This window comes from Lathyrus oleraceus, chromosome 6 (assembly GCF_024323335.1).
Source record: "Lathyrus oleraceus cultivar Zhongwan6 chromosome 6, CAAS_Psat_ZW6_1.0, whole genome shotgun sequence".
Taxonomy (NCBI): Eukaryota; Viridiplantae; Streptophyta; class Magnoliopsida; order Fabales; family Fabaceae; genus Lathyrus; species Lathyrus oleraceus.
This window is the reverse complement of record NC_066584.1, coordinates 514,995,856-515,016,073: the sequence shown is the minus strand read 5'-3', so window position 1 is coordinate 515,016,073 and position 20,218 is coordinate 514,995,856. Positions and strand designations below refer to the sequence as shown.

The following is a 20,218-nucleotide window of genomic DNA, read 5'->3' as shown; positions in this document are numbered from 1 at the left end:
GCTTTGGGAAAATATTTTGTACCACAATATAAGTCGTTTTATAATATCAATGAGTCATTAATGTTATTTTTCCTATTATACCCTTAAATATTTATTATTCTCTCTTCTTTCAATTATATCAATTTATCTTTCCAATATCATTAATGAAGGACAACTTTGTAAAATCCTTCCTAATTTCTCTTTTTTATACCATAATTATTACATTTCTTAATACGTGTGAAAAGTCAAAAACGACTTATAATAAAAAAAGCATAGGTAGAGTTATGATTAATGGTACATAGGTAGACTAAAAGACACACTTAAAAAGTAAAAAAAGCATGCATAACTCATTATAATCTTAGCATTGTAAAACGCAGAAGCATTGGAAAACATGAAAAGTTTTTGTGTGCATTAGAAGTAATATTGACACATGCAAAACCTTATAGTGACACTTATTTTATATTCTCATCATTCAATACTACAACATAGCTACACTACCCATAAGACACATTGTAATATCACATCAAACTTTCACTTTTTAAAACAATGGGCTAATCTACTTTAAATATCCAATAGAAGATTTAAAGACTAAGCAAGTAAGATAAAAAATATATACTCCCTCTGACCTTATAAAAAAATTTAATTACTTATAAAAAAAATTATTTTAAAATTTGCTAAAGTATAAAGAATATTTAAAAATATGTAAAGTTATACTAAAAAATTTAATTACTTATAAAAAAAATTATTTTAAAATTTGCTAAAGTATAAAGAATATTTAAAAATATGTAAAGTTATACTAAAAAATTTGCTAAAGTTCAAACGGATGAAAATGACATTTTTTAATATCCTGGCCATAGAAAAAATAATAATTTATTACTTTGTAGTTTTATAGACTATTAAATGTTGCTACAACAAAATACTGTTACAAGAGTGCTTCAATTATAAAACTTGATCCTAAAATGTGTCTCACATAAGAGATATATTATTTCCATGATGAGAATCAGGATTTAATCCAAACAACTATAACATTATTTCTGATATATTTGTTTGAAGAACCAAAAACATCATAATTGAAACGCATAAGATAGACAAAAAATCAACTTCCAAATAGTTTGGATTGTCTTGAAACATTTGTCGATTTAAAACTAAAATATAACAAAATCAAAACTATGAAATTCCATGAAATATTACAAATAACTCAATCATCATCTATCGACCATCTTCCTTTTTTACAGGTTTCATCGTCTTCGTAGAGGAAAGTTGAACACTTTCAACATCTTCTGACGCTTCAGGATTTATACGTTTATAGGGGGTCATCACAGAATTCGCAGCATTGGGGTCGAAATCAGCAGATACAGATAAAGGTTCCTGAAAATCATGTGTGTCTTCAATTAGATATTGAAAGCAGGAATATATGACAACTAATTCGATATAAGATATAAAATATAAAATATAACTTACCGATAAACTCTTCATATCATCTTGTGAGAAAGACAATGAAATTGGAATTTTCGATACATCCTGCAGAGAGATAATGGAATTATTAGGGTATTTTTGTTAACTCAAATCAGAATTAAGATACAAATCAATGAGATTGGAACATTTGCCAATAATATGTTAATACATACCTCATGAGACTTGAAGGTGTCCTTAACTTTCTTACGTGAATCTTCATCGTCTTTAAAGCTAATAACCGAAAGACGATTAAATTTCGGTTGAAAAACAGCTCTAATTGCCAACTCCTTCTTCAACATAGCATCAAGACCAAAAGGGAATTCTAACGGATTGTCTTCACCAGCCTAAATTTCAGCAAAAAATATACATATTAACAAAATATATTATTAGCAATTTCTTGTACAACATTTGAAGACACTCATATTACCTCCACTAATTCATTTTTCATCTGTAGAGCAGATTTTCCAATTAACTTGAAACAGTCACTATCCCAAAAGACGAAACGAGACTTGAATTTACCATCAACTCCCAACACTTCAAGTTTGTACCTATATATAAATCTCATTTAAATAGATTGAACCCAATTTATAACTCCCATTGAAACAGTTTCATAACACAACGATGAATGAATACCTTGGCACGGGTTCAGAACTTATGTGATTTGCATAGCACTTAAGTTTGCCATCTTTTACAGCGACGCTCTTAGTACATTCAGCATAACCATCGTAATACCAACCGGAATTACCAACTTCAAACTTCTCCAACTTCGCTATGGTGACACATGTTGTTTCCTGTAAAATGAATTTTCACTTATATTATATAAATAACATAAAGATTAAGAACAAATTAAAGTTTCATGTGCAGCCTGCATACTTGTTTAAGCATCGCGATCTCAGCCAAACTAATGACTTCGACCTTCCATATAAATTTATCAAAATCGGAATACTGTGAGGTTTGAGTTGTTTCAACTTGCAAACTTGATGAAGAAAGCTTTGGCAGTTCAGCATTTAGGTTGCAAGTCATTATATAAAAGAATCAATATAGAGTAAAATTCTATCACCATGTACGACATTATACGAAAAAATCATAAGGGAAATCTGATACGCCAAGATGTTTGTGAAATACCTATCCTTCAGCTTCTTAATTTCAACATTACTAATATCATTAATGATCAGCTTTGTGCCACTCCAAGCATTGGATACATTTAAAGGAAAACCTCCTTCAACACCAACTAAATATCAGCATAATGAAGCAAATACATTGGGTATTTAAATTATCAACAGAACACGATAACGTTTACCTTGCGCAGCCTTTATCCTTGCGTTTTGTAATAGAACAACAATGTTCACATCTTCCCCATGGTTCTTGTAGTATTCATAAAATTGCAATGCAAAATTACCCCATAGTGTACACTGCACGGCAATTTTGCTACCAATAAAAAAAGCAAAGATGTTGTGGTTCAATTACACCACAACAAACAAAAGCAAAACACTTTATGATTTTTAACAGAATGGAAACCAACAAAAAGGAAACGAATACAATGTAAATAGTTTTTTTGAGTATACGAACTCAAATGTTTTCATACCTCATGTCAGTGATCATAAACACAAACTTACTTTTGTTGTTATCTGAGTTTATCTGAGTCTGCAGAATTTCAGTAACTCCTCCAACTACGTCTTCAAAAGTTTGATTAACAATGTAAGCATACATACAAGATAATTCAAATAAAATAGGTGAATAATATATATAAATATCAACGTACCAACCAATACATTAGGCTGAAATTTTCCATCAGCAATGGACGCCAAACCAAGAATGTTGAAATAATCTATAGGAATCTCCGGGAGTTCCGTTTTCTTAACATAAGTTGAACCACAAAATACCAACTTGTATCCGTGAGTAGTAGACTTAAAGGAGAAATCGTTGTTTGAGACTTTAAAGTTCTGCATGATATATGAAGCTCCTACGGCAAGATCGCCCACATATTTCGACACCAGATGGGATGGTACAATTGCTTGTATCATATCCAGCTTTTAATCATAAAAAATAAAAATGTGCCAAATTTGTTTCAGATAATCATTAACTATATAGAAATAAGTACGAAAATTAAAACATAAACAACTAACAGTGAAAATAATACCTTAGAATCAACCAAAATTAGTTCAAGGTGTTCTTTGTTTGACGAACTTCTCACAGTCCAGAGATGTCTACAACGAACAACAATCTTCCACAAATCTTTAGAATCGTTAATGTCCATCACGGATTCAATCGGTCGCGCCATCTTTGATGTAAATTCTGAAAAAATTTGAAACCTAATTAGTAGGTTACAATACGTTCAAAAAATAGAAGAAACATGATTATCAATGAAATTGTGGAAAGGTTATGGAGTTTACCGAATGGAAAAGTTGAAAGAGGAAGAAGAAAGAATTTGTGAATGAGTGACGAAAATAGGTTTTCAATTTGTGAATGAATTGAAAGGGGAAACAGAAAGATATCATGAATGAGTTAAAAGGGGAAGAAGAATGAATTTGTAAAGCCATGGTGTAGATAGGGTTTTCTAATTCCCAAAACAATTATAAATGAAACTCAATTTTTCAAATTGAATTATAAATGAAACTCAATTTTCCAAATTGAATTGGAATTCAAAGAGGCATAAAATGAATTGGTGTCTGCGTATCCCAAAGCGTTCCTCGTGTATCCCATTTTGTATTTTGTATAAACCATATATGTGAGAATAAACTAAGAAATGACACCTCAACAAAATTAATTGCCAAATCTCTAATAGTTCAGGAATTTTGAAAAAGTCAGTAATGCCCTTTTGTTTTAGTTAAAAATAGATTTGATCAAAAGGGTAAATTAGAGAGTAATTAGGGATTGTTTTTATTAGTTAGATATTAGATATTAGATTCTAATGTAACTTGACGTCATCATGCCATGCGTCGGAGATCAGACACTCTTTAAGTAATTTAAATAAATAAAATATTTTTTTTAAAATTAAATATTTCAATTTCAGAAGTATTGAATTTTTTTTAAAGAAAACTTACTTTTTTTTAGCTCTTTATGCAATTTTTAAATAAAGAAAATATTTTTTTAAAAGACAAATACTACAATGCATTGAATACACATTTTTTTTATAAAACTTACTTCTTTTTTTTTAAGCTTTTGAATTTTTTTTATAAAACTCACCTTTTTTAAAGCTTTTAAAAGGTCAAATATTTCAATTCGGATGCATTGAATACCCTTTTTTTAAAGAAAATTTACTTTTTTTAAGCTTTATAAAATAAGTTTTTTACATTAAAATTTAAATTTTTTTACATTAAAATTCAAAACTTATGCCAATAAGATATTTAGATGAATCTGAACATTTGTAATTTTGAATATAACAATTAGCTTAATATATTATATTAAAAAATTGGAATGCATTGTGAATTAATAATACATAATAGTAAATATAGAGGAATTTTGATATGGGTTAAAGTATAGCCGTCAAAATTTTGACCCGTTCATATGAGTCAAAATTGATCTGTTCATATAGTCGATTCGTCAAGTTCGAAAAATTATAGGATTTAGGTTTTTAAATATAGTTTATATTTTTCAAAAATTTATTAGATCGAATCTAAAAATTCGCTATCTATTATAATTAATCGTTAGATCCGCATAACTATGAAATTTAAAAAAATTATATTAATATTTATTTTGTCTTATTTTAAAATCACATTAATTTTTTTCTTTTCATTATATTTTTTATCTATTCTATTCAATCTTTCTTTTTAAAATTTTATATATTAATATAATCAACACTCTTTTCTTTTATTCTATTAGTTTCTCTTAGATTAAATATTTAAATATTATTTTATATAATATAATATGTATTGTATTTAAAAACACATTATAGTATTTATAAAATATAATATAGTGCATTTAAAATAATATATTTTTAATTTTATTTATAGTAAACATTACCGATTTTTATTTTAATTTTTTTATTAATATAAAAACATTTAAGATCAGGTTCGGGTAGTAATTTTCGAACCCATATTACAACATGACTTTTTTGCTCAGCCCTAAAAAGTTCGAGGTTCGCTAGGACCGACCCATTTAGGATCAGGTATTCCATTTTGACAACTCTACTTAACTCTAATATATGGAAGTTGATGTTGTTTAAATGCTCTGAATATCCAATAGTCTTATTGGTTGTCACTTGTTCTTATTGAAGAAATGTTATTTATCTTGAAGAGTTGTTTTGCCACAATTTTTCAAAGAGGACAATTGTTATTCCTGATAGATTGGTCCTTTAGATTAGTTGTATTTGACAAAACAACACCTTAAAGAAGTGTTCAAGTGTTCAAAATTGGTCTAGCTTGCTAAAGCTGTATGGAACTGCAAAAGGGACACATGTTGGGCGCGATGCTCCAACATGTTGGTACGACATCTGAGTCTCGTGCAACAGGTGTCAGACTGTTGTGTTTTAACAAAATCTTTTCAGAAGATTCGGTTATGTTTTATTGTTATTGGTTTAGCAATATGATTCTATAATTTGTTGCACATTTCTGAAGATCAAATCAAATTTAAAAAAGATTTAAATTTGAATTCATAACAAACTAAATCATATATTTTTGTTGGAGACATTCAAAGAGAAAATCAAATATCCAACAGATTGTGCAAAGATTATGGAAAAAAATAATTGCAGATTGATAAAGAAAAAGTTCATAGTTATTTTGCTATATAAGGAGCTAAAGCCTACATCGGAAAGGAAGCATTTCCATTAAAGATTTTAGAGTGCCAGGGTTTACAAGAGTCTTTGTTATTTTTATGCACACCTTTATGTTTCAGTAACTTGGTATAAAAGGTTTGTAGTTGAATTGTAAATTCAACAGTATTATGTACACCTCTATGTTTCAATCACTTGGAATAAAAGGTTTGTTTAATTGAGTTATAATATTCAATATTCTTTTATTTTGTTAAGATTGGAGTTGATCGCTAGAATTTAGTGATTATTTAACCCTGTCATGAGTTGTGTGATAGAGAAGAAAGTGAGTAGGTTCTCATGTTTAGGGGGGACTCTAAATAGAAAGTCATTGGATAGTGTTAGGAAGAGGCATTGAACAACGTAGGATTTGTTGTTGCTTATAAGTTTAATTATACCAAACTACTAATAGTGAATTTCCTTTCTTGGGTTATGGACTCAGCCCTTAGATGTAGGTGTAGTTTCACCGAACTAGGTAAAAAATTGACTGTGTTGTTTATTAATTTTCTGCTACATCACCTTGTACTTGCTATTGTAGTGGTTCTGGTGTATCTTGTCGAATCGATTGTCGAATCATCGAGTTCGACATCTGTCCCATGAGGAACATAATTTCAATAGAGATAAGAAAGGGGGTGGGAATATATTCCACAATTCAAACGATTTATAAACAAGAAGTATAGTTCATATCAATGTTTTAAACCAATATATATATATATATATATATATATATATATATATATATATATATATATATATATATATTATATAACATCATTATGCAATGCGTAATTCCTCTACCCCCATGTATGTGGTACCATCCTAAAACACTAAATAAAAATCCTACAACACTGGACCAAAGTCCACAATATCAAAGTTATTTTACTGAGTGATCGTCAGTCAACACTAGACTAAAGTCCTACAACACTCAATCGAAGTCCTTGGCTAGTCTTCGATATACACGACTACATGATGCTACAAATTAATGCAAAGAATCTTTATTCGAACCTCCTATACCAATTATCAACACTACCGGTTAAGACTAACATCTCAACACTGTCGATTAAGGTTAACACATCAACACGGGTTTTCTGAACCTAAACATATCACCACATTACATCGCATCAACATTGGTTTTCCTTGAACTTTCAACTCAATAACCTTAAACTTTGCCTACTCATAAGGCGGTCAATAATTCACTCATTAATAATCAACCACAATCAATTTTCTCAATAACCTGTCACTTAAAAAATGCATTAAAATCGAGGAATCAAAACCTTTACACAAAAATCGATCAAACATAAAATATCGGTTAACATAGGGTTGGCGGTGTGACTATCATGACCATGGCGATCGTCATCCCTGGGAACACTCAACCATCATTGTTGACGGCTGTAAAAAAAGGAATGACGCTCGTCGCTAAGTGTTGACGGTCTGACCGCCATACTCGTTGATGTCTGTTATCAGGCGATGGCATGTCTTCTTCCCCAAGGAGATGACGATCTGACCGTCATCTAGGATGACACCCGTCAACATTGTAGAATCACCTTTTCTGCATTTCAGCCATGGAAATAGTATCCAGATCTTGATTTTCTTCAAGTTTACATCTGATTAAACACCAAAGTTCAATATATACATATCAACAACAATTTTCCGCATCAAGAACATCAATCTAACATATACCACATCAAATTCCATGCTTTCTTCATCCAAACATAACATAAACAAATAAACATCAACAATCAATTTTAATCAGTATAGATTTACACAAATTTTACATCAGTAATAATAAAATCAACATCAACAATATGAAACATAATCAACAATCAACCTAATCATTGAGGTTTTGCACAAACCTCACACAATTCAATCAACAACATCAATAAATGAGAAAAGGGGTTCCTTACTATCTTAAGCTTAACATCATTATGAAACAATCTTCCCCTTACCTGATTAAGCTGACACCTTCACTCTTTTGGTGATGGACGTTCTTGAGAATTCCTCTTCTAGGATTTTCTTCGACTTTCTCCTTGTTTGCTCTACTGACACTAATTCTATTGTCATACTAATTTTTATTATTTATCCTCTTATTTCTAAATAATTACCACTCTTCCCATTTTCTATTATTATTATTATTACAATATTTTATTAATAAACTTATATATTATTTAATTAAAACCCTTAATAATAACACAAATTAAATTAGATGACACACAAAAAATTCAATTAAAATTCTAATGAAATTTTCGTGGTGTTACATAAAGCAACGAAAAAAATGAATATATTTGGCTTATTTTTGTTTGTGTACTCTGTATCTATATCTAAAGAAATTTCAAGCTTAAGATCTTTGACATGAACAAAATCTTCTAGAACTTTCAAAAATACTTTTCTTGAAAGCAAGAACTTTTGAAATCAATAAGAAAACATAATGAAAATCATATGATTTATACCCTATTATTGAGATTAAGTTTAGTCCAATAATAAAAATCATAATAAAACTCGCAAATAAACTCAAATTGGTTAAATACATACATGTCAATCTTTCTACCACCAAACTAGCTTCAACATCGTTAAAATTTACATAGGAGGAGTTAGAAAATCGTATTACAAAAGTCATTCTAAAATAAACTAGAATAATAGGCAAAACAAATATTAAGTAACTCAAAAGAAATATATATTTTAAACACCCATCTTGTCTCATTATCAATTTTTTCGACCGCACATCCTTTACTCGTGGTTGACTTTTGTCACATCTCGAAAAAATATGACCTAGCGAGCGCATCGCACGCTCGCAGATAACTAACAGTCACCGAACTTTACAAATTCCTTCAAAAGGATTTGGAAAATATTTATGAAACCCGTAAAGAACGACAAAGATATTTTCGATTTTTTAATAAAAAAACTGGTTATTTTAAAAAAAATAAATCACTTTTTGGATATGAAAATTATAATATTTGTGTGGTTATTTGTTTTTTCAACAGTAGTAGTAAAAGTAGATTAAAAAAGAAAAATCTAGCGAGTAGAATATAAGCCCTAATCTTATTGTGTACTTTGCGGCACCGTTGTAACACTTTCAACAAACCCTAGGTTCATTCTGTGTCTGCAATGGCGAAGAAGAAAGAGAGGAACGTTAACGTCTCAGGAAAACCCAAGCACTCTCTCGACGCCAACCGCAGCAATGACTCGAAGACCGAGTCGCGTTCCGCCGCCACAGTTCGCCGTCTCAAGATGTACAAAGTCAGACCCGTTCGTAACAGAGGAGGCAAAATCCTTAGGGAAGAGTATCAATCCAAAGACCTTCCAAGCACTCGAATCAAACCCGATCGTCAATGGTTTGGTATGTTCAATTTCACCTCATACCAGTTCAATCGATTAATTATTAATTACTAACCACAATTCTTCAATAATTCAAGTCGCTAATTTAGTGTTTTGTGATTTGCAGGGAATACTCGTGTTGTGAATCAGAAAGAACTTGAGTTTTTCAGAGATGAAATGGCTAAGCATACTTCCAGTAATTATAATGTTATTCTCAAGGGGAAGAATTTGCCTATGTCCCTTCTCAATGATCACCAGAAGGTTTGTTTCAATTGTTGCAGTGGTTTTGTGCTTTGAATTTTACATTTTAAATTTTAAATAAATATGTATATTTACTTGCATATGAATTTTGAATGCAGCAATCAAGGGTTCACCTTCTTGATAGAGAGCCTTTTTCTGATGCATTTGGACCTAAGACTAAAAGAAAACGTCCAAGCCTTTTGGCGACTGACTATGAGTCCTTAGCTAAGAAAGCCGATGGTTCTCAAGGTAGAAATCCTGATTTCTCTCTAAATTGGGTTGTTTAGTTAGCATTATCATGAGATATGCCAAGTTTATTTGTGCTTTTCCTTAAAGTTTTACACTAAGAGATAATTTTAAAAGAAAAGATGTGTTATTATTTCAGAAAGTCATCAAAGTGTATTTTTAGCCTAAGTATACATATTATGGTTTGATTACTGGGTTTTCATACAGTATTCTGTTTTTTAGCGGGAATATTTGTTTGCATGTGGTATTTTTCTTTGACCAAATGATGTTGCACATTATCTGATAACTGTTATTGATTTGTTCCTACATTACTTTCATTTGCAGATGCTTTTGAAGAGAAGTATGATGCATCTGCAGAAGCTAATGAAGCAGATGGATTTAGAGATTTAGTGCGGCATAACATGTTTGATAAAGGTCAAAGCAAACGCATATGGGGTGAACTCTACAAAGTGATAGATTCTTCCGATGTTGTTGTCCAGGTAGTCTTTCATGTTGCTCTGATTTTGTTAAACTTTTCATGTACATATATGATGGCTGGTTCTGACTTGTGTAGCATATTTGTATGTTTTAATTCTATTAATGTTATCTTGTGTGAAAAGGTTAAAAAACTATGCTTTATGATGTGCATTTCTGTTTCGAATTTGCACGCCACCTTGCTCTGCCAATGTGAAAACATTATCTGAATTTTAGTAACTTTTTTCATCGTAAAATAAGGGACAAAAGATAGAAGCTTGGTAGTTAATTTGTAATACTTTTAAGTTCTAAATCAATTTTCTTTATAGGTTTGTTTCATGTTTTTTTTAGTTGATGAATCCGTGGCATGTCAAATTTCTGACTATCAGATTCCTGGCTGATATAACTCACTTTCCTCTTCCGTCTTCATAAATATTTTATCTATAATTATACAGGTTATAGATGCAAGGGATCCACAGGGCACAAGGTGTTACCATTTAGAGAAGCATTTGAAAGAAAATTGCAAGCACAAACACTTGGTTCTTTTATTGAACAAGGTTACAAACTTTTTTTTTTTGGTTTTGTTTTAAACTGTTCTAAGTACCATACCTTTGTAATTACATCTTAATACATCATAAATCATTTCAAATCCCCATATTTTCAGTGTGATCTAATTCCCGCCTGGGCAACAAAAGGATGGCTTAGAGTTTTGTCAAAAGAATATCCAACTCTAGCATTCCATGCAAGCATTAATAAGTCCTTTGGAAAGGTATACTTGTGACTAATTCTTATTTGATTTGTTTGCCAATTTCCTGCAATGTGTTAATTCATCAATAAAAGAAGACAAGTGAAGTTGGAGATTATATGTATCCTCAGTAATTTGTTATCTTTTAGCCTCAACATATCCTTCATTACACTCCTTTTACTCATATGTATCCTCAGCTAATTGCTATCTTTTCATTGGTCTTTATCACACGTAGGGTTCACTTCTATCGGTTTTGAGACAATTTGCAAGATTAAAAAGTGATAAGCAAGCAATATCTGTTGGTTTCGTTGGATATCCAAATGTTGGGAAGTCATCGGTGATCAATACATTGCGTACAAAGAATGTAATCCTTCTTTCTCATTTAGCATTTCTTATATCCTGCTTAAGCTGTTTTCAGCGAGAAGATTAATTAAACCATAGAAGTACAAAGTAAATTTTCAACTACGGAATCATAAGCATTTTAGCTTGCTGATTGACATGTGGCCACTTATTGTGTCACAGGTTTGCAAGGTTGCTCCAATTCCAGGGGAAACAAAAGTCTGGCAGTATATAACCCTTACAAAGAGGATCTTTTTGATTGATTGTCCCGGTGTTGTCTACCACAACAAGGACACTGAAACAGATGTTGTGCTGAAGGGTGTGGTAGGTTTTCTCCTATTTTCTTTTCACTTTGGTTGCATGATAGTTTACTAAAGAATATTTTAATTTTAATCGGTCATTAAATTTTGCCAATGTTAATTGGAAGAGCACAATGACTTTGTTTGATTCATATAGGTCACCCCACCTATAGGGGAAAGGATTTATAGTACATTTATTTTAAGCTTCCAAAGACTATAAAACGAATGTGTATCTGAAGAATATTTGATGTAAGGAAATCTTTTCTATATTTCCAGAACCACTGCATTTGTTTTGAAAGAAAGTTAAACAATCATGCTGTTGGTTGTTGTAATTGTAGATAGTGCTTTTCCTTTTATTATTTAGAGATATGTTTTATATCAATCTACCTGGTATGATAATGCTTAGATATCCCAAGTTTTTTTGGGTTGTGATAACTTATTGACACCCCTAAGAATATATTGTGATTATTATTGCTTCTCACTCATTTTGATTTGTCAGAATGGGACATGCCTATTATTGATTTAATGTTGTATTGAGTAATATCATTTGTCAGTGTCAGCACATACTTGTTTGATTGCCAAATGAATAATTTATACTCACGCTTACTAACAATAGAACTAAGGAGCTCTTGTGGAATTCAGTTTGCATGTGATAGAGCTTTATACCCTGTTAGCCTCCCTAGAGTTTATATGTAGAATGAGGCTTATAAGAAATATTTGGGGTCCTAACAACTTGTCTGTTAGATATATTATTGTTATTTATATAATATTCCTATCTTGCTGAATACTTGATTTATTTCCAGGTACGTGTAACAAATTTGAAAGATGCTGCTGACCATATAGGCGAGGTTTTGAAACGTGTGAAGAAGGAGCACTTGACAAGAGCTTATAAAATAAAAGAGTGGTATGGTTTGCTGTCTCCTAACTTGGTGAATGGCAGATTTTCATAAAGTGTTTGCCATTGGTATTCTTGTGTTTGTGGAGGACAGCCAGCTTTTTGATAGCTTGTTGCAAGATTTTGTTTCGCTCTGCCTGTAGTTTTAGCATCCTCTAAGGAATTATTAACAATCAGGTGGTGGTAGCATGATTATTCTTGATGCGACTACTACAAGCCATTTTATATTCACCTTGGATTTGCTCATCTGTTTTCTAATATAGCTTTTTTACAATGTGACAAAATAGCTTGTATACAAAAACTAGGTATTTGATAATTTCTTTTACTTGTCATCAGGGTTGATGAAAATGACTTCCTACTTCAGCTCTGCAAATCATCTGGCAAACTTCTTAAGGTATTCTATTTGAATTGATCTAAATTCATAGTTTTGTTTTAAAAATTGTGTTGTTGAGGTGGCTGATCATCAGCGCTAGTAAATATACTCTTAAGCTTTTCTCAATTTGACTTTAGACTAGATATTCCCTCTTTCATGGAACTTAAGTAACACACATGTTTCATCTTTTGATCCTCTACCTGAATTATGGAATAAAATTTACTAACTTCCCCTTTATGCGTAAACATGTTAAATCAGGTAATTTATTTTTTCATCCAATTTGTTTTATTAAGTGTTTTTTTTTGCATGGGTAAGACGAGGTGATAGTTTTTGGTGTGACTTTTATACTTGATGTCTTTCCCAGGGTGGTGAACCTGACCTGATGACTGCAGCAAAGATGATACTTCATGACTGGCAGAGGGGTAAAATTCCCTTTTTTGTTCCTCCTCCTAAGCTGAATGAAGTGTCCGAGGCAGAGGAGGAGCCTAATGTTAATGGCATTGATGTTGACGAGACAGTTGACCCTAACCAGGCATCTGCTGCCATTAAAGCTATTGCAAATGTTCTTTCATCCCAGCAGCAAAGAAATGTACCGGTTCAAGGGGATTTATATACGGAGAATGAGATGAAGGGAGAAACTACTGACCAACTTCTATACACGGCAGATGATACAGATGAAGATAGTGACTCATCTGAGCAGGATCCATCCACTGAGGTTCCACCTGAGATGCATATTCCTGACGAGGCAGTACCAACAAGTGAATCATGAGTTTTGGTTTCAGGTTTAGCTGTTAGGGGTTACGTTTTGAAGTGAAGAAGCTCCATTTCTGCCGCCCAGCTCCATTTTCAGGACTTGACGTGTCTCACTTACGATTGTCAAATGCATCAATTTTGCTCTTGGGAATCCTGTGCTGGTTACATAAATGAAGCTTCAGTTATGGTTATCAATCGATCTTTGGATGCAGATTAGATTTTGATTTATTGAGCATAGTTGTATTGATATAGTTTTTAGTGACGGATACTTTGTTCTATTTATTTGTAATTTTTACCATTCTAAGTTATTTGCTATCCATATCATGACACTTCAGAGAAATTTGAATTTACAATTTCTAAAGCAATAGGCTGATATGCTTGTTTTAAATCCTTAAATTTTAAGCTAAACATTTTTTTCTAAGCACCCTAATTTTTAGTGCTGGACTTCGGATGGTTCAGATGCTGTAAATTTATTTTAAGATTGGAGTTTGATTTTTTAAAAGACTAAAAAATGTTTGAATCAATTGTCTTTGGTGAGAATAGAAAGAAATAGAAGAGAGACTAAAATTGGTTGGGTCCCACATTAAAATGTGTAAAAAAATGCCATTTTGCTTGTTTAAATACACAAATTTAATTCTTACTTAGAACGACATCTGTTGAACAATGTGAAGATATGTTAAAGTATTATAATCGAGTAGAATGAATGTAAGGTTTTAACATAATCTGAATAAACAAGTAAAAACATAAAAATATCCATATGGAATTTGCAATGTAAGGTGATCTTTGTTTCTGGTTCGCCACGTATTCAACTTCATCTTGGCGCCAGCCACAAACAAGTCACCTAACAGAAAAACAGAACTCTCTCTCTCTCTCTCTCTCTCTCCAATGGCTCTCACTCTCCGAGTTGTAAATGCAAATATAGGGTTTGACTCATCTACTCGTTCACCTTTTGTTTCACCTCGTAAACGCTTCGTGATTCGGTGCTCTCAAGTTCAGCAATTATCCATTACACAAGAATCTGAGAACTCACTCATCGAAGCACTTGTTGGCATCCAAGGACGAGGACGTTCTTCTTCTCCCAATCAACTCAACGTCTCATTCTCTTTCTCTTACTATCAATCTCTTATCGTGTAATCTCAATTTTTTCCTCAATTTATCACCGTTTCATTTCCCTTTCAGGCTATTCAACGTGCTATTCAAGTTCTCGAGACTTTAGGGGGTGTGTCTGATCCTGTACGTCTTCAATTTCATTTATCTCTCTTTTAACTATGAACCACGGACACAAGAAACACCACACTACACTCTATAGTCTACCAAAAAATGAATAAATTAGAGGTGTGAATTTTTTAGAAGTGTAGGTGTTGCATAATTATTATCCTTTTCATGAGATGAAATTCTATTCTGTTCTGCAGACAAATTCAAGTTTGATTGAGGGTCGCTGGCAGCTCATTTTTACTACAAGACCTGGAACTGCATCCCCCATTCAGGTTCTTATTGTATTTACTCAAACGCTTTTTCAAACACATTATTCATCCAAAATTTCAATGTTTGTGCATGAACTATCTTATGAAAAGCTTCGACCTCACAATGATACTATTAAACTTGGCGTCCGGATAATGTTGTTCAACTTGATTGCCCTTCTACATAATCTCTTCCTAGGTCTTATATTTTTATCGTTTTTTTTGGAATGACTACCATAATGCCATCTCTTGAATAACACGGGATAGTTCGACAGTCTTCATGATAGTAAATCTTTAATGGCAAGCTGCATATATTATGTTCCTTAATGCAATCCATTCTGTAAGTTTAGGCATGTTGAACTGAAATTTCAATCTGATAATATCTACCTACCAGAACAAGTGTCGTCAAACTGTTCAACACATACCCCATAAATTGCATACTGATATGACTCAATATGGTATTCTATATTGCTCTTTCAGAGAACGTTTGTCGGGGTTGATTTTTTTAGTGTATTTCAAGAGGTTTATCTTCGAACGAATGATCCACGCGTATGCAATATTGTATCATTTTCTGATGCCATTGGTGAGCTCAAAGTGGAGGTAATACTAAATAAGTTCAACCGAATTTATCATAAATTTAATACACATTTCTGCATTCAATTCAACTTCTTTTTTTATAGTATTAGGTGAGAGAGACTGAAACTTTAGCATAAGAGGATTTGTCAATAGTCAATATTGTGAATTGAATTATGCCACATAGATTCTATGACTGGCTTTCTTTTATTTCTTCACATATGTATAGTATAATAGTTGAATTCCTTTTTTGTTTGTGTTTGTGTTTGTACCATTGATACAAAAAAACATGATATCATATAGCTGTTCCTATATTTTGTTATTTTTATTTTTCTATCTATTGAAAGTTTGGTTTTTGCAAGAGTGGAGTGAAGTTTGATCTATATGTACGACCGAATCTAGTAGGACAAAGACTTGGTTGTTGTTCTCATTCGCGTTCTTATATTCATGCCTTTCGATCTGAACAGGCAGCAGCATCCATCAAAGATGGAAAAAGAATCCTTTTTAGGTTTGACAGAGCTGCATTTTCTTTTAAATTTCTTCCATTTAAAGTTCCATATCCAGTTCCATTTAAGCTACTTGGAGATGAAGCAAAGGGTTGGTTAGACACCACATACTTGTCGCATTCCGGAAACCTTCGCATCTCTAGAGGAAATAAGGTGATTAGGCATTTCCAATATAAACATCATCCTAATAGGCATTTCCAAGACTTATCAGCAGCATATATATAGTGCAGGGAACCACATTTGTGCTGCAGAAGCAAACTCAACCTAGACAAAAGCTATTAACCGCAATTTCGTCGGGGGTGCGTGTTGCAGAGGTAAGAGTGCTGTTTTTTCTTCTCGTTCCAATATAAACCTAACTGGAATATTTCACTGTCACTGTTCTTCATATCCTTAATTTCAACAGGCAATAGATGAACTCATTTCCTTAAGTAAGAAATCTGAAGATAAAGAACCAGAACTAGAAGAGGGTGAGTGGCAGATGATATGGAATTCACAGGTAGATTTTGAAATACAAACAGAGAGTTCCAACGGATAATTTTGTTACTCGCCAAGTTTTTTTTGGAAATACTGTTTGAAGATGGTTTAAATGTAAGCAATTATGTTGCAAGGTTTTCTTTTTCTTATTTAAACAACTTATTTTCTACAGACTGAGACAGATAGTTGGTTCGAGAATGCTGCCAATGGTCTGATGGGAAAGCAGGTATTATGTTCCTCTTGTATTTTTTTACTTTAATTGCCAATTTGCCATAAATGTCGCTTCACGAGTTTGTGCATTGCAATGATTTTTACAGATTATTGGGAAGAATGGACTAATAAAGTATGTGGTTGAGACCTTGTTTGGGCTGAAATTCTCCATGACTGGAAATTTTGTGTAAGTTCACTGATTTTCAGGGCAGGATTTTTACAAACGCAATGAGTATATGTTCCTCCAATCTCCGTTTGAAATATATATCGATGGGATTGAATGTTTGGTACATCTTGTTTTGCCCACAGAAAAAGCGGCCCAAAAATGTATGAGGTTACAATGGATGATGCAGCCATAATTGGGGGCCCATTTGGATATCCCCTTGATTTTGCCAAGAAGTTCATCTTGGAGATTTTGTAAGATGACATCTTCCAAGAAATCATGTTCTCTTAATTCATCCACTATATAGTAGATTTTGTATACTAGCATAAGATCTTCTCTTTGTTATATCCTTTCTTTGCAGATTCAGTGACGAGAAGGTCAGAATTAGCCGTGGAGACGATGAAGTTATTTTTGTACATGTTCGCACGGATGCATCACGGTGATCGAATTAGTAATGATTTATCATGGGAGTCCTCGAAGAAGATTGGACATCATTCTGTGGGTGAAGGTTTGACATCAAGTGTGTATTTAACCATTCCTGTTAACCACACATATCATTGCTATCTAAACACTATTATATATGCAAATGACATCATTCATGGTAACGACTATAGGGAAATTGAATTCTTTGAAATCCCGTTGCTTCATGAAAACCCATGAACGCCTTGGCATCGCATTGAAAGAGTTGAAAGAGTTGAAAGAATGTTTAGAGTTCTCCTTATTTCTATATTCCCTATTCGTCTCAACTAGTTGCCGTAAAGACATTCCCATCAACACAAGATTTCACAGCATACATGTGCATTTTTTGTCCCTTTGACAGTACCACTGAATCACTGCACACTGATAAGAAAAACTAATAAGGAATTCCCAACTTAGAGGCACACTGCACAAACATTTTCATGAAGTATTTACAACTTCCACATGCATTCAGCAATGGTTCATAATCATGCATAGAAACTAAAACAAAGGCAAACAATCACACTCATCATTAATGATTTCCAACCTCTCATACTTGCACTTCATTTTCGAATGACATTTGGATCCATAGATTCAACCAACATTTGTCTAAGCATGTCGTACTCGTATAGACCATTTCTTCAACTTCATCTAATTACTGATATTAGTAATCTATTTATAATTTTTGTTTTTGATCAATTATATATTTTGTTTCTATTTAATGTAGACTTCATAGCTTTAGTAATATTAAGTCAACTGAAATGATTTTAATTGAAGCAAATATAAGAAATAATATTTACTTATAAAAAGAAAAAGTGTTCACGTCAACATTCACTTGTAGATCTAATAACTAAAAAATGACCGATACAATCAGTATTTCTTAAAAGTTCAAATAAAACTTGCACATACAAGATAAGGTAACTCAGTTGGTATCACTATAAACATATCAAATACAGAAAGTGCGAGTTTAAAAAAAATATTCGATAGGTACAAAACACAACGGACTTTTTAATAAATTTGATATAAAATCGCATTGGATTTTTTTAGTGATAACTACCCTTTTTTATTTATTGGCTTTTTTGGAGTAAACTTTTTAAAAAAAAACAATCAAAATTGGGAGATGTAAATCATGGTAGAGATATTAGTCGTGAATAATCTTAATTTTTCTCTTAAACCTTATTACTAAAATTAGTTTGGGCATCGGCATATAAGACACATACGATGATTGTCAAATTACCCCCCTCATTTATACCCACATTTTAAATCAAATTATTCAAAACATCATAACATGGTTTAATGTCTAACTATTTTGGTCGAGAAATGATTGTCTGCAAAGAATCTTACTTTTCTCTCACGATGACTCCCTCAATTGTGCATTTAGTTTAATGATTTAAGATGAAAGTTTAATTTTTTTTAGAAGATGCAATAGTTACTTAAGGCTAGTTTCCCGTATATGGACGACACTAGGATATGTCTCTAGGTGTCAATGATGTGATTCTTACGTCACTTGAAAGGAATCCTCAAATGTCAATTGAAAAAAAAACGTGTGAGTTATTTAATGCTATCAATGATGATTTCACTCTTGGCCGCTAAGTTGACTTCAATCCATCGCACATTCAGAAACGTACAGAGTCTTTCATGACGGGAAACCTAGGAGACCCTTGATTTTCCCTAATTCCCGAGTCTTTCATGACGGGAAACCTAGGAGACCCTTGATTTTCCCTAATTCCCGCCTCTATTAAAGGGATTCAACCCAAACCTTTTCGCACATTTCTTTGCCAGAGCTTTAAAAAGCCTCTTTGCCTTCTCCAACAACTCCTACAACTTCTCACGATCAAGCCCCTCCCTTTTACAGGCACAAGTTCGATATTCTTCCTTTTTATCTTTTCCTTTCATGGACATAATTAAGGATTTACACGAGAATGAAAACCTAATAGATCCCTCCACTCGTGATGAACGCATAGCCTTATGGAACCATTGTTATAGAAATGCTAGGCGTCTCGATGGGGTGGTTGATTGCAAATTAGTGAAACTAGGCATATTTGGAAGTTGCAAAAGTTCCATTAGTATGATCATGATATCACCGACGATAGTGATAATAATTCCGTTTTCCCTTCTGTTTTCTCAAGAAACAAGAAGATAATGGCCGCGTCTAACCCTAAGAAGTCAGGGAAATCAAATACTACTGTACCATTGAGAGCCAAGTAGCCTCCCTCTGATAGGAGGTTAACTTCTCCTCTTTATGTGACGAGGAGGAGGTCATCTTGGAGGGGTGTTCCTTGGCAGATATGACAAATATGGCTTCTTTAGACGATTCACCCACTCTCTCTTTTTACTTCTACCTTTCCACCGTTCGTGACATTGGGATTCTCTTCCCCTTCTCCCCCTTTGAGGTGGAGGTTTTAAATATTTTCAACGTCACTCCTTCATAGATCAGACCCAACAATCGATCCTTCAAGAGTATTAAACTCGTAAAATAAAACAGTGGCACGACACCAATACAACATTTTCCTCATGAGTAATTTTCCCTCACAGGGAAC

At 32.6% G+C, this 20,218-nt stretch overlaps 4 protein-coding genes across 6 annotated transcripts; 2 read left to right on the top strand and 2 right to left on the bottom strand.

Moving 5' to 3' along the window:
• Positions 1–868: 868 nt before the first annotated feature.
• Positions 869–4,161, bottom strand: LOC127093020 (uncharacterized). Of its 2 annotated transcripts, XM_051031917.1 has the most exons (11): positions 3,828–4,161; positions 3,575–3,729; positions 3,197–3,464; positions 2,735–3,110; positions 2,560–2,653; positions 2,308–2,424; positions 2,068–2,225; positions 1,862–1,982; positions 1,608–1,778; positions 1,441–1,500; positions 869–1,347 (listed from the first exon to the last, which is right to left on the bottom strand). In XM_051031917.1, the coding sequence occupies exons 6-11, from the start codon at positions 2,317–2,319 to the stop codon at positions 1,189–1,191; spliced, it is 681 nt and encodes a 226-aa protein (XP_050887874.1). In that variant the 5' UTR covers positions 2,320–2,424; positions 2,560–2,653; positions 2,735–3,110; positions 3,197–3,464; positions 3,575–3,729; positions 3,828–4,161; the 3' UTR covers positions 869–1,188. The 2 variants fall into 2 exon arrangements, with proteins under 2 accessions (XP_050887874.1, XP_050887873.1); XM_051031916.1 differs by lacking the exons at positions 2,560–2,653; positions 2,735–3,110; positions 3,197–3,464; positions 3,575–3,729; positions 3,828–4,161 and having other exon boundaries at positions 2,308–2,551.
• Positions 2,457–3,715, bottom strand: LOC127096510 (uncharacterized). The gene is made up of 5 exons (XM_051035070.1): positions 3,575–3,715; positions 3,197–3,464; positions 3,020–3,110; positions 2,735–2,862; positions 2,457–2,653 (listed from the first exon to the last, which is right to left on the bottom strand). Exons 1-5 carry the CDS (start codon positions 3,713–3,715, stop codon positions 2,457–2,459), a joined length of 825 nt encoding a protein of 274 aa, XP_050891027.1.
• Positions 4,162–9,210: 5,049 nt separating the features above from the next.
• Positions 9,211–14,201, top strand: LOC127093363 (nuclear/nucleolar GTPase 2). The gene is made up of 11 exons (XM_051032283.1): positions 9,211–9,515; positions 9,621–9,754; positions 9,853–9,982; positions 10,304–10,458; positions 10,888–10,989; positions 11,097–11,201; positions 11,413–11,541; positions 11,700–11,840; positions 12,619–12,719; positions 13,047–13,104; positions 13,448–14,201. The coding sequence occupies exons 1-11, from the start codon at positions 9,284–9,286 to the stop codon at positions 13,850–13,852; spliced, it is 1,692 nt and encodes a 563-aa protein (XP_050888240.1). The 5' UTR covers positions 9,211–9,283; the 3' UTR covers positions 13,853–14,201.
• Positions 14,202–14,582: 381 nt separating this feature from the next.
• On the top strand, positions 14,583–17,943 carry LOC127093361 (probable plastid-lipid-associated protein 12, chloroplastic). Of its 2 annotated transcripts, XM_051032281.1 has the most exons (11): positions 14,583–14,928; positions 15,016–15,069; positions 15,249–15,323; positions 15,777–15,896; positions 16,337–16,528; positions 16,606–16,689; positions 16,779–16,871; positions 17,022–17,075; positions 17,167–17,246; positions 17,369–17,476; positions 17,584–17,943. In XM_051032281.1, exons 1-11 carry the CDS (start codon positions 14,722–14,724, stop codon positions 17,663–17,665), a joined length of 1,149 nt encoding a protein of 382 aa, XP_050888238.1. In that variant the 5' UTR covers positions 14,583–14,721; the 3' UTR covers positions 17,666–17,943. The 2 variants fall into 2 exon arrangements, with proteins under 2 accessions (XP_050888238.1, XP_050888239.1); XM_051032282.1 differs by lacking the exon at positions 15,777–15,896.
• Positions 17,944–20,218: the final 2,275 nt, after the last annotated feature.

Bases quoted from the DNA above. Each gene is read 5' to 3' on its own strand.
- LOC127093020 (XM_051031916.1), bottom strand. From the start codon at position 2,457: ATGACTTGCAACCTAAATGCTGAACTGCCAAAGCTTTCTTCATCAAGT. The intron at 2,226-2,307 runs GTATGCAGGCTG...TTCATTTTACAG, and splicing joins AGATCGCGATGCTTAAACAA to GAAACAACATGTGTCACCAT. The intron at 1,779-1,861 runs GTAATATGAGTG...GCTGAAATTTAG, and splicing joins TGAAAAATGAATTAGTGGAG to GCTGGTGAAGACAATCCGTT.
- LOC127096510 (XM_051035070.1), bottom strand. From the start codon at position 3,715: ATGGCGCGACCGATTGAATCCGTGATGGACATTAACGATTCTAAAGAT. The intron at 3,465-3,574 runs GTATTATTTTCA...TATGATTAAAAG, and splicing joins TAATTTTGGTTGATTCTAAG to CTGGATATGATACAAGCAAT. The intron at 3,111-3,196 runs GTACGTTGATAT...AAACTTTTGAAG, and splicing joins TCAGCCTAATGTATTGGTTG to ACGTAGTTGGAGGAGTTACT.
- LOC127093363 (XM_051032283.1), top strand. From the start codon at position 9,284: ATGGCGAAGAAGAAAGAGAGGAACGTTAACGTCTCAGGAAAACCCAAG. The intron at 9,983-10,303 runs GTAGAAATCCTG...TTTCATTTGCAG, and splicing joins GAAAGCCGATGGTTCTCAAG to ATGCTTTTGAAGAGAAGTAT. The intron at 13,105-13,447 runs GTATTCTATTTG...TGTCTTTCCCAG, and splicing joins CATCTGGCAAACTTCTTAAG to GGTGGTGAACCTGACCTGAT.
- LOC127093361 (XM_051032281.1), top strand. From the start codon at position 14,722: ATGGCTCTCACTCTCCGAGTTGTAAATGCAAATATAGGGTTTGACTCA. The intron at 16,872-17,021 runs GTAGATTTTGAA...TATTTTCTACAG, and splicing joins AGATGATATGGAATTCACAG to ACTGAGACAGATAGTTGGTT. The intron at 17,076-17,166 runs GTATTATGTTCC...TGATTTTTACAG, and splicing joins ATGGTCTGATGGGAAAGCAG to ATTATTGGGAAGAATGGACT.